The sequence below is a fragment of the Acipenser ruthenus genome, chromosome 3 (genome assembly GCF_902713425.1).
Source record: "Acipenser ruthenus chromosome 3, fAciRut3.2 maternal haplotype, whole genome shotgun sequence".
Classification (NCBI taxonomy): domain Eukaryota; kingdom Metazoa; phylum Chordata; class Actinopteri; order Acipenseriformes; family Acipenseridae; genus Acipenser; species Acipenser ruthenus.
The window spans coordinates 92,733,667-92,746,993 of NC_081191.1; the positions used below are offsets into that span (position 1 = coordinate 92,733,667).

The 13,327-nt window shown below is 41.9% G+C and overlaps 1 protein-coding gene across 3 annotated transcripts in view; it reads right to left on the reverse strand.

Annotated features, from left to right (window-relative positions):
* Positions 1-3,527: 3,527 nt before the first annotated feature.
* Positions 3,528-13,327, reverse strand: part of LOC117394816 (mitogen-activated protein kinase kinase kinase 3) — a 49,558-nt gene continuing 39,758 nt past the window's right edge. For all 3 annotated transcript variants that reach the window (XM_033993421.3, XM_033993422.3, XM_033993420.3), the window contains exons 14-17: positions 12,235-12,366; positions 10,712-10,841; positions 9,007-9,184; positions 3,528-4,181 (exon numbers count right to left, since the gene is read on the reverse strand). In XM_033993421.3, the coding sequence (XP_033849312.1) occupies positions 3,953-4,181; positions 9,007-9,184; positions 10,712-10,841; positions 12,235-12,366 (669 nt within the window). In that variant the 3' untranslated portion in view covers positions 3,528-3,952. The remainder of the gene's footprint in view (positions 4,182-9,006; positions 9,185-10,711; positions 10,842-12,234; positions 12,367-13,327) is intronic.

The window sequence follows — 13,327 nt, forward strand, 5'->3', positions numbered from 1 at the left end:
ACAAAGGCTATATAACATTACTGCAATTCAAATGAAATAGTCCAATGTAAATATACAAACATAGAACATGAGACTGTAAAGCACTTCCCCCTCAGGGTCACAACAACAGATTTGATTTGAAAGAACTAAGGAGACCTTTCGCATGGTTTCCATGGACAGACCGTAAGTTTTATTTTTATACAGTGATTAAACAGAAAACATGAACAAACAGATAGCAGTAAAGTAGTCCTTGTTATCTGTTAAACTGAGGGAACACAATGTCAGTTTGAAGAGAGGTGCCCCCCGTTCACACTTGCCATTAAGATGGTCCACGTTCAGGTTGTTTCTGTCACATAATACAGCAGCTGCAGCGCATTCATGATCATGCTTGTGAACTTGTCACAATTGCCCTTTCTTTCTGTTATTTAGTAACTAAGCAATAAATATAAAAACTGCAGGAATGTGGATCTCAATAGTGATCAATAATGCTGGCGACTTGGCATATTCAACTACCATTGTTTATTTTGCACGCAACGAAGCACACAGCTTTACATTAAAATGACGATCATTGCTTGCTTTTACACACACATAAAATGCTGTTTTCATCCAGAAATATTAAGATCGATGATGCACCATGTGAGGGTGAGACCCGCACTGTAACATTTCAATGCCTGTTATTATTATTATTATTATTATTATTATTATTATTATTATTATTAATAATTATTATTATTATTATTATTGCTGGCGATAGAGCAGTGGTTTATTATGTATCGTGCATGTTGTTGAGCAAAGTGTATTTGATATGTGACGGTGTATTTCTGCATTTAGATTAGGAGGCGTCCCTCAGTGAAGTGGTAATGTTTAGGGACTAGAGAATAATGACAACGATAATAATAACGAGTAAACAATAGAATAGTTGAACGATCGTGTTTGTAAACAAAGACGGTATTCATGCAGGTTAAATACGTATAACTGAGAAGAAGCATGTGTCATGTATTTAATGCCGTGTCTTTCGGAGGGAGCAGTAATATTATTAGGTGGTTAGTTGTGAGCTTGTCTTGTGAATGTCAGTCAATGATAGTCATTTGCAGTCTGTGAAGTATCCGTTACGAAAACAAATAATTTATACCTGTCAACACTAGCACGTTGCTGTTTCCTGCGTTCTAAATACCTCTGTGTTCTTACGAGAATAATGTGATTGTGGGTAGGACCGTCACCCTGTTACACACCATATCATTAAGTCGAAATAGTCAATAATCTCTCTCTCTATATATATATAGAATAGCTACTGTGCTGCATTGAAAAAAATATTTAACAAGAAACATCTGCTACAAATCAAAGATTACTGTGCATCCCAGTAGCTCTTCCATTCTGAGTGCAGGCAATGGTTCCATAAAATAAAAAAATAAAAAAGCAATGCGCCACATTTAGGCCTGCATTTCAGTCACATATGTGAACGTGCAAAGGCGCCTTAAACTGCAAATGTGAACGGGGTTGCATCCCAAAATCTGTGGCGGACCTGGGTCAGCCATGTAGTGTGAACTGGGTCTAGGTTTCAGGTCACTGCGCGGGACACCAGGGGAGACTTGGGGTTTGATACAGCAAGGCTGCCTCAAACTAGGTCTGAAGCCGCTGTTCCTGAAGAAGAGGCTTTGTGTTTCCTCAGCTTTACAGTTCCAGTAATCCATTTGAACCCTTTTATAAATATGGTGCTTCCCCCACTTCATTCACACAAACTCAGCAGATAAGCAAAGACTATGAGCATCAGGTTGGGCAGCATTTCAATAGAATATATTTTTTACCTTTGTTAAAATTGGATGATTTTTTTTTAATTCATAAAATATAAACATAAATATACACAGACATCAGGCTGCAATAACAATATATAAACTAAAATACTGTTGTGGATCTACCAAGCCGTCATATATTCCACACTAACCCTTTTTCTCTGAGTATTTTCCAGAGACAGGGAAATACTCACAGACATTCTGTTCCTATTTTTCCATTTGTTGATAAAGGTATGTTATTTCAAGTGCACTGCTCGGATGCGCAGTCCTGCAGGAAACACTTGTTACAGCAAAAATGTACTGCATTTCCTTTAAAACAAAAATAAAAAATAACTGCCTGGTACTATGACAGGTTAAATCAAGGTTTGATAATGAAGGGTTTTTTTTAAGTGTCTGAATCACAAAGGAATCAGAAGCTCCAGATCAATAGTTAGCTTGAATAAGCCTGCTTCAGATAACTGAGTGCCTTCAGTTTGTATCCAGGGCTGGAGTGTACACAGCCCACACTACATAACATGAGTCCCCAACGGAACAGAAAACCTTTATGAAGCACACTGTGCACATGAAACTCAACATCTGAACACAACACAGGTGTGTATACGGTCATAGAAATCTATACAAAAATACTTAGGTCTATTTATTTCTTGTATTTAAAAATAGGTTTTATTTTAACATTTTATTATAACAATTATAAGTCACAATCAGGACTGTTTTACTCTCTCTCTGTATTAAAAGACACTGATAGACAAGGTGGCCAGGACTAAAGCCTGTGCATGCTAAGATTGCAGGGGATTCAAATTCCTCAAAGCATTTCTGCTCGGAGGATCTTTGTTGGTTCTTTAAATGATGCTGAAATTTAAAACACTGATGTTTCACTTTTACAGACTACACTGCTGGAAGATCCACATTAAACCAACCAATGTTTGCATTGTTTGCAACTTTTGATTGATAATAATACTAATAATAATACTAATAATACTAATAATACTAATAATACTACTAATAATAATAATAGTATGCTTGTTGTTCTAACAGATTCAGGGCCACTGGAGCCTTTGGCATTTTATTATTTAATTTCCATAACTGGCCATGAGGCTTAGCTGAACATATCCTATCATCCATCCTGCCATGTCTACCGAGAGGCGTTCATCTGGACAAAGAGGAAAAACATCCTGCAGGATATTTCAAGTGCACTTGAGAATGCTTTGAGACAAAGAATGCTTTAGACCTCCTTCAGCATTCCCTTGCCCATACAGTACAGTAGAGGAGGATAACCTGCCCTCTGCTGGGATTCCAGGGTAGTGCGCGGAGTGGCTGCGTTGTGTGCGCTGCAGAGCCTGGGCTGGGATTCCAGGGTAGTGCGCGGAGTGGCTGCGTTTTGTGCGCTGCAGAGCCTGGGCTGGGATTCCAGGGTAGTGCGCGGAGTGGCTGCGTTGTGTGCGCTGCAGAGCCTGGGCTGGGATTCCAGGGTAGTGCGCGGAGTGGCTGCGTTGTGTGCGCTGCAGAGCCTGGGCTGGGATTCCAGGGTAGTGCGCGGAGTGGCTGCGTTTTGTGCGCTGCAGAGCCTGGGCTGGGATTCCAGGGTAGTGCGCGGAGTGGCTGCGTTGTGTGCGCTGCAGAGCCTGGGCTGGGATTCCAGGGTAGTGCGCGGAGTGGCTGCGTTGTGTGCGCTGCAGAGCCTGGGCTGGGATTCCAGGGTAGTGTGCGGAGTGGCTGCGTTGTGTGCGCTGCAGAGCCTGGGCTGGGATTCCAGGGTAGTGCGCGGAGTGGCTGCGTTGTGTGCGCTGCAGAGCCTGGGCTGGGATTCCAGGGTAGTGCGCGGAGTGGCTGCGTTGTGTGCGCTGCAGAGCCTGGGCTGGGATTCCAGGGTAGTGCGCGGAGTTGCTGCGTTGTGTGCGCTGCAGAGCCTGGGCTGGGATTTCAGGGTAGTGCGCGGAGTGGCTGCGTTGTGTGCAGCTGGTAAGATTCTGCACAAGAGGCGTCACTTTCCATCTACGAGTACGAAAATATACAAGATACAACATGAGTAGTGGCTATTTACTTTTCTTATGTCCCTTTTTTACCCCTCTTTGGGCTGCCCCAGCAAAAACAAAAATGGCAGGGAAAACAAAAAAATACAAGACGCCATTTCAGAAAGAGCCCACGCGGTTTGCTTGCTTTCTTGATCCCTCCCTCCTTGGCTGCTAGAGGCTGCCCTGGAAGAAGCTGTGCCCCAGGAGCTCCTCTGCAGTGGGCCGCTGCTTCTCCTCCACAAAGATCCGCATGAGGAAGTCCCTGCAGGACTCGGACACGCCCTCCGGCAGCCTGGGCTTGGTCGGCTGGGTGGCGATTTTGAAGATAGCAGCCATGGCTTCGTACTCCGCCCAGGGGGGCTTCTCTGTCAGCATCTCCACCACTGTGCAGCCCACACTCCTGAAACACACGGAGAGCAACATGAAAAACAGCTCTCTGCAGTGAAAATTATCTATCTATCTATCTATCTATATATAAAAACACACGTACACACTGTGCAGCCCACATTCCTGAAACATGAAAAACAGCACACACACATACATATATACACACTGATGCACAAAAGAAATGCAACACTCGGGTCTAATGGATTTAATCAAATATTTTAAACACAGATATCAAACAATCACAGAAAATGTGAACAAAAATACAGATCAAAGAATCATGATAAGTTTTCAGTATGAAACGTGACACACTGTCAAAATGAAAACATTACAAAGTTAGTATCGGGTATGACAACCCTGAGCATTAACACAATCCTGGCAGCGTTGACGCATAGACCTGATCAGCCTCTGGATAGACTGCTGTGGGATGTTCCTCTTCCTGTGCAGCTGCAGACAGGTTGTCTCCTGTGGATGGCACTGGCGATTTGGTCCCACAGATGTTCTTTTGGACTCAGGTCATGAGAAAAAGTTCGCCATGGCAAGACATCGACATTGTTTTCTTGAAGTTGTGCAATTGTAATCCTAACACTGCGTGGTCTTGCATTGTCCTGCTGAAAAATCGACAATTCCGGATTGGCTTGCAGGAACGGAAAAACTGTTGCCTCAAGGACTTTGTCAATGTATCGCTGAGCAGTAAGGTTGCCCTCAATCTGCACCAAAGGCATTCTTGTGTTAAAGGAGATTCCTCCCCACATCATCACACTTCCACTGCCCCATCGGTTGGCTTGAACAACGCAACAGTCAGCATAACACTCACCACGATGTCTCCACACACATTGTCTTCCGTCAGGTCTGTCAAGGGCAAAACGACATTCATCAGTGAATAAAACAATCCACCACTCTCTCTGCCGCCACCTCAAATGTTCTCTGGCCCACAGAAGATGACGATTTTGTCTCTCAGCTGTCAACATGTTACCCCTGAAAGGCCTCCGAGCATGCAAATCATTTTCATGCAGACGGCAAGCTACCATCATTCTGCTGATGCGCGGGTTATTTCTTCCTGGAATTTCTCCTGCTGTAGCCACTGCAGTCTGAAAACGATTACACAGGTGGAGCAGTCAGATGTGACGGTCCTGGGCCAGTGTGGTGACCCTCTGCCTTCCAGGACGTGGCCTGTCCCTCACAGAGCCGGTTTCCTGGTTTCTTTGGACTAGTCTGCTGATTGTTGAAACAGAACATCTCATTCTCCGGGCAACTTCTCTCACAGACAAGCCGCCTTCAAATGGCTATTTATACAGATTCTTAATCAACTCATTTGGGCAATTTTAACTCAACTCAAATACCAAACACTGAGCACCTGGCGTTTCTATGAAATCACATGACTTGAGCTCAGTATTTTGTTATCCCAAGGAACAACACTACTCAAACAATCAACAAACCTATCTGCTCACTATTTAAAATGTAAATACCATTATGTATATGCTCAATGAGTTATTGATGTAAAACTCAGACTGTTGCGTTTTCAATGTGAATCAGTATATATATATATATATATATATATATATATATATATATATACACATACATACATATATACACTGAGCTCAAGTCATGTGATTTCATATATATTATTTATTTATATATATATATATATATATATATATATATATATATATAGAGAGAGAGAGAGAGAGAGAGAGAGAGAGAGAGAGAGAGAGAGAGAGAGAGAGAGAGAGAGAGAGAGAGAGAGAGGAGAGAGAGAGAGAGAGAGAGAGAGAGAGAGAGAGAGAGAGAGAGAGAGAGAGAGAGAGAGAGAGAGAGAGAGAGAGAGAGAGAGAGAGAGAGACGAGAGAGAGAGAGAGAGGGGTGAAATTCTCAACAAGCAAGTGCAGGTACTCATACAGTGGCTCTCAAAAGTATTCACCCCCCTTGGAGTTTTTGCCACTGATCACACAAAAAAGTCCATGTCAAAGTAAAAAATAAAATCTACAAATTGTTCTAAATTAATTACAAATATAAAACAGAAAATAACTGATTGCATAAGTATTCACCCCCTTTGCTATGACACACCTAAATAAGCTCTGGTGCAACCAATTGTCCTTAGAAGTCACATAATTAGTTGAATGGAGTCCACCTGTGTGTAATTAAGGTGTTTCACATGATTTCAGGTTAAATACACCTGTCTCTGGGCGGTCCCACAGTTGGTTAGAGAGCATATCTAAACAAACAGCATCATGAAGACCAAGGAGATATCAAAACAAGTCTGAGATAAAGTTAAAAAATTGAAAAAATGGAAAGAATATGGCACAACCACGACTCTGCCTAGAGAAGGCCGTCCACCAAAACTTAGTGACCAGGTAAGGAGGGCATTAGTCAGAGAAGCAACCATTAGGCCAATGGTAACTCTGAAGGAGCTGGAGAGCTCCACAGCTGAGATGGGAGAAACCGTCCATGGGACAACTATAACCCGGACGCTCCACAAAGCTGGGCTTTATGGAAGAGTGGTGAGAAGAAAGCCAGTGCTGAAATTTCCTAACAAAAACTACATCATGAAGACGAAGGAACATTCAAAGCAAATCCGGAATAAGGTTCTTCAAAAGCACCAATCAGGGATAGGATATAAGAACATTTCCAAGGCACTGAATATCCCCTGGAGCACAGTAAAGTCCATTATTAAGAAATGGAGAGAATATGGCACAACTGTGAATCTGTCTAGAACAGGCCGACCTCAAAAACTGAGTATCCGGGCAAGAAGGGCACTAGTCAGGGAGACCACCAAGAGGCCTATGGCAACTCTAAAGGAGTTACAGTCTTCCACGGCTGAGCTGGGAGACACTGTGCATATGGCAACAATAGCCCGGGTGCTTCACAAAACTGGCCTTTATGGGAGAGTGGCAAAAAGAAAGCCATTGTTGAAAAAAACTCACATCAAATCTCGGCTAGAGTTTGCCAGAAGGCATGTGGGAGACTCTGAGACCAAGTGGAAGATGATTCTATGGTCTGATGAGACCAAAATAGAGCTTTTTGGCCTCAATGCTAAGCGCTATGTTTGGCGCAAGCCTAACACCGCACATCATCCTGAGAACACCATACCTGCCGTGAAGCATGGTGGTGGCAGCATCATGCTATGGGGATGCTTCTCTGCGTCAGGGCCTGGAAAGCTTGTGAAGATAGAGCAAAATGGATGCAGCAAAGTACACAGAAATCCTGGAGGAAAACCTGCTGAAGTCTGCAAGAGACCTGGGACTTGGGAGAAGATTCATCTTCCAGCAGGACAATGACCCCAAACATACAGCCAAAGCTACACTGGAGTGGCTTAAAAACAAAAAGGTCAATGTCCTGGAGTGGCCCAGTCAAAGCCCGGACCTCAATCCAATTGGGATTATGTGGAAAGAGTTGAAAATTGCTGTTCACCAAAGGTCCCCATCCAATATGAAGGAGCCTGAGCAATTTTGCAAAGAAGAATGGGCAAGGGGGTGAACACTTATGCAATCAATTATTTTCTGTTTTGTATTTGTAATTAATTTAGAACAATTTGTAGATTTTATTTTTCACTTTGACATTATGGACTTTTTTGTGTTGATCAGTGGCAAAAACTCCTAATTAAATCCATTTTGATTCCATGTTTTAACACAATAAAATGTGGAAAAGTCCAAGGGGGGTGAATACTTTTGAGAGCCACTTTCTGTTTCCAATTCTCCAATGAACAAAACTTTCTATTCGATTCTATATTCCATCATGACGTTCTCTCACTGGAACGCTTCACAACAACATAAGCAATTTCTCCAGCACTTTGAGGTTCACCCTCTTCCTGAGCTTTGCCAGCCTCCTTTATTCTCATAGAATCCTGTCCCCTAACCCAATCACTGTCTGGTTGTCACAAGAGCTCAATCACTCACCATTGCCTTCTTTCACACAGTGCTTCATTCCTCCTGAAAAGTCTGAAGGTTGTGCAACAAAATATTAGGTTAGCGGTCCCATCATTTTTGTCCATGCCATTTTCATTCGTTTTCTTATTTACAAAATTATGTTGTATAAAAAATCAAAAGCAAAGTCTGATTTCTATTAAATATGGAATAAACAATGATGGATGCCAATTACTTTTGTCAGTTTGAAGTTATTTCAGAGAAAATTGTGCATTCTTCATTTTTTGTGGAGGGGTACCAACAAATTTGAGCACATCTGTATATATATATTATATATAACACATATACACACACACGTACACAGACACTCTCGCACTTACACACAGACATACAGTCACATACACACTGACACACACACACAAATACTCAGAATAGTGGAAAACAAAAAATGCCATAACTGTAACTGTGCACAGAGGCCAACGGAACACCACACGCTTCCTTTTCAACACACAATCTCATCCAGCGCTCCAAAACGGCGGCATTCAAACTACATGACGTCAGGAGTGCTGTACACACAGTCACACACACACATTCTGTATTGCACTGCTTTCGATGTCATTGTAAATGTATTGTGTGTGTGTGTCTGTGAAGCGCTTTGGGGTCCTTGTGATGAAAGTTGCTATAGAAATGGAATTGTTGTTGCCGTTGTTGTTGTTGACAGTGTATAGAAGGCTTCAGTGACAGAAGATCGGTGCTCACAGCTGAAAATGACTTTTAGGGAATACAAGCAGCAAGGTCTGGCTGCTTGTATTCTTTTGTAGAGATGTACAGAAAAGCATGCCCTGTTGAATATTCCAATGAACAGTACCCCAGGACTCGTGTTTCAGTATAATCTTCAACATGACTGTGGGAGGCTGCTTGTTAAATGGGTACATGCCATGCAGTTCATATTTAATCTGCACACAGCCTCCTTACCAGACGTCTGCTTTCCTGCCATACCCTTCTCCACTGATCACCTCGGGGCTCATCCAGTACGGAGTCCCGGTCACGGACTTCATCCCACTGCCTGACATGCAGATGGTCTGGATGCGCTTGCTGGCGCCAAAATCACCCAGCTTCACATTGCCCGAGGAGTCTCTCAAAATGTTGGCTCCTTTTTTGGGGGCAAAACAGAAAACAAAGTAAATATCACCTGTTGCATATTTAAAATAAAAAAAATAATAATAATCAAAGAAAGAAAGAAAGAAAGAAAGAAAGAAAGAAAAAGAAAGAAAGAAAGGTGGTCAACAATGAAAAGCATCTGAATGAAAGCACTTTGAAGAAGCAACACCCTTTTACATTTTCCTTTCAATTTCCGACCTGGAAAAACACACATACTGTATGAATGCCTTTTATTAGTAGTAGAATTGCCTTTAATTGGTGTGCTGCCAAAATACAAAAACTCTGTCTGATGCGTAGAGACAATTGTGTGATCTCCAATTCAAATATTCATACAGATGCAAAAGGTCATCAGGCTGTGGAATGTGTGCTCCTCTCCTCTGCGGTGGCTCTGCATATAAAACAGCTCTAGCTGTACGAGTCTTATTGAGCTTGATAGATCCAAGCTCCCGTCTCCACCCCACCACACTATTTGTTTTTCCCTAGACGAGCTCTATTTCAGCTCTGTGGTTATTTAATGAGTAATTTGTCCCAACCACACCCCTGGGGGAAAAAAAAAACGTTATGCCACCAAAAACATAGAATCCGAATATTTCATTTAATCCGTGCAAGTCAATGGGAAGGTTTAAAAAGGACCTGGCGCTGGACTGCACTGCACCTATTCTTTTGTAGAGATGTACAATGAACTTCACATAAAGCGGAGGGTACACGTCAACACATTGCAGAAAACGTAGAAGGAAATGTGTTGCTTCTACAATGCTGACGATACTTTCAAGGAACTCCCTGCTACTTCATTCTACAACTTGTAGAAACTGGAGAAATTTGAAGAGTTTTGTTTTGAAACTTATCCAGAATGAAATCTTATCCAGGTGTCCCCTCGGCTTTATGCAAAGATTATTGTACATCTGGTTCATGCTTAATCAGCAGCATGTAGACATCAAAGAGCAGAATAAATAAGCCATGCATCAATATGTTACTGTGGACTAGAGGAAAAGCATTGGCAGGAGGTTCTAAGCAATTCCCAAATAACCAGAGAAGGAAAGAATATCAAATTCCATCTTCATACTATGATGGAAACAGTTCCACATCTTCGGGACAGGATACGTGTTCTTGGAACAGCCACATTAACAGAGCCCTGAGCGTGTCAGTTATAGCCAATGCTACAACACTGGAGCCTGTGCAACACTTATATCTGTCCCCACCCCACATCTGCATGAGGAGGCCTTTTCAGAAGTCATTTATGTTTGAGCAGTTAACCGCTTAAGGTACACAAGGAATTGAGAGGTTACTCAAAATGGGTTCTTCTTAAAAGACATTTGAGAATGACTCAAGTATCTTGAGGAGGAAACTGACCATTTGGAATGACCAGGTCCAACCTGTCAGTAAATTGTGAACCCTGTTCTGTGCACCTCATTGCAAAAATAAGAAAGTTTACATCATTTTATTTGCGGGACAGATAAAATGTAGCTTAAAGGGTTGAATGGAGTGCAGTATTTATTGCCCTGCCCCCTGCTCAAGTTACCTTTGATGTCTCGATGCACAATCATGTTGCTGTGGAGGTAGAAGACTCCCTGCAGGATCTGCCTGGTGTACCTCCTCGTCACATTCTCAGTGAGAGCGCCATAGGCTTTCAACTGGTCCTTTATCGAGCCCTGTCAAAACAGACACATTCACCTCTCACTTTCAACTGCACCTTTATCAAACACAGACACATTCACCTCTCACTTTCAACTGCACCTTTATCAAACACAGACAAAGTGACCTCTCACTTTCAACTGCACCTTTATCAAACACAGACACATTCACCTCTCACTTTCAACTGCACCTTTATCAAACACAGACACAGTGACCTCTCACTTTCAACTGCACCTTTATCAAACACAGACACAGTGACCTCTCACTTTCAACTGCACCTTTATCAAACACAGACACAGTGACCTCTCACTTTCAACTGCACCTTTATCAAACACAGACACAGTGACCTCTCACTTTCAACTGCACCTTTATCAAACACAGACACAGTGACCTCTCACTTTCAACTGCACCTTTATCAAACACAGACACATTCACCTCTCACTTTCAACTGCACCTTTATCAAACACAGACACAGTGACCTCTCACTTTCAACTGCACCTTTATCAAACACAGACACAGTGACCTCTCACTTTTTTAAAAAACAACCATTTTCTCCTAGTTGTTTAATTTGTCAAGAGATTTAAAATATCTGTTTTTGTACCATTCCCACCCACAGTACAGTGTGAAGGGCTTGTTTATATTTTAACATACTTCAGTTCCATTTATTGGCACTAATCCCAGTATCAAAGTAAAAGTACTTGACAGTTTTAAATGTGAAAAAGTCAGCAAACCAAAATCTTACACTGCATATTGTACTGTACATATTTCTCAGTGTGATACCTGAAGAAATACACTAATTAGGACACTGCATCCAACCATTTCCACACAATCAGATTGTTCAAGGGGATTCAAAATTGATCATTTTCTCTAGTTATTACACAACAAATGCTCCTAAATGTTTAAATGCTTACCTGAAAAACAGTAAATGCTGAATTGTAGAATATTTCGTTTATATCCACCTTTTAAAAGGCATTCTATTTTCCAAGTCAGTGAATAAATAAAAAAAACATGAATAAAATATGAAAATATCAGGATGATGAAATGTGCCTTTCTTGAAGACATTTTAAAGAAATCGCGCAGCTCTCTATGCAGTGTGTTCAATCATTTATCGGAAGAAAACTAAACCGGCTGCCAGGTTCCTAATGAAGTGTAACAGACTGTGCATCAGTAAGGCAAACGTTTGCTATATTTAATTTTAAGTGATTCATATTTACACTATTCTTTCAGACATGGGAATTTTCACAGTGAACTGCATATTTCACAATGTGTAAACTTCACAGGGGTCATGAAATCAGTGATAACCGTGAAATAAAGCCAGCCTCAGTGATGAGAGTAGCAGCAGACTGAGATGAAACCGGCTGGAGTTGGACACAGACAGCTGGTGGAAGGTACCATGATCCTACCACTCACCCCCGGCATGAACTCCACAAAGATGGAGAGCTTCTTCTCCTCAGGGTCCCGCAAGCATCCATAGTACTGCACGATCCTTTCATGGTGAAGGTTCTTCAGCAGCTGAATCTCGCACTCCAAGGAGTTCACCTCCTGAGGAAGAGAGGGCACATGATCAGGGCTGGAATGTTTCTGTGACGATGGTACAATCTACCCGTAAAACCGGCTTGAGCGGAAAGCGTAGCGCCACTAAAGAAAGGAATACCTCGTTTCCATGAGCACAGAGTGAATGCCAGTCCGAGCTGATCCAGATTCTCCCGCCTTCCTCCTGAACCCCCAATGATAGTCTACCCGAGTCGAGTGAAAAGTTTCCATGCAATGCGAGTTTTCAAAGGATGCTGGCGGTTCTTTCCCAGCAAGCCTTGTGGCCAAGGTCACATTCATTTGTTTACAAAACTAAAAGGATCGACACTATTGCTTTGCTTCTGACAATCCCAACAATTCTTTGGAGCTTTTTGTTACTTTAAAAAATATATATATACACTACCGGTCAAAAGTTTTAGAACACCCCCATTTTTCCAGTTTTTATTGAAATTTAAGCAGTTCAAGTACAGTGAATAACTTGAAATGGTACAAAGGTAAGCGGTAAACTGCCAGAGGTTAAAAAAAAAGTTTAGGTTACCAAAAACTGAAAAATAATGTACATTTCAGAGTCATACAAAAAGGCCTTTTTCAGGGAACAAGTCATGGGTTAACAACTTACAGCTGTTCTGTAGCAATGGAAGTAAATTAAGCCTTGAAAGTTGATGCTAACAATTCCTACAGGTGTCCCAACTTTTGTTGATTACCTACAAACCCTCTGTCTGTATAAAAGCAGTGTTGGAACAGACTGTGTTACTACACCCTCTTAAGCATTATTTGGACAATATTGTACTGCAGGAAGTAGTATATTGCTCTCATAATGGCGAGAAAAAGGCAATTAACAAAGGAAGACAGACAGACCATTATAACCCTTAAAAGTGTAGGTCTTTCCTTTAGAGAAATTGCAAAGAAAGCCAAGGTGTCAGTGAGTACAGTTTCCTACACCATCAAAAGGCACTTGGAAACTGGAGGA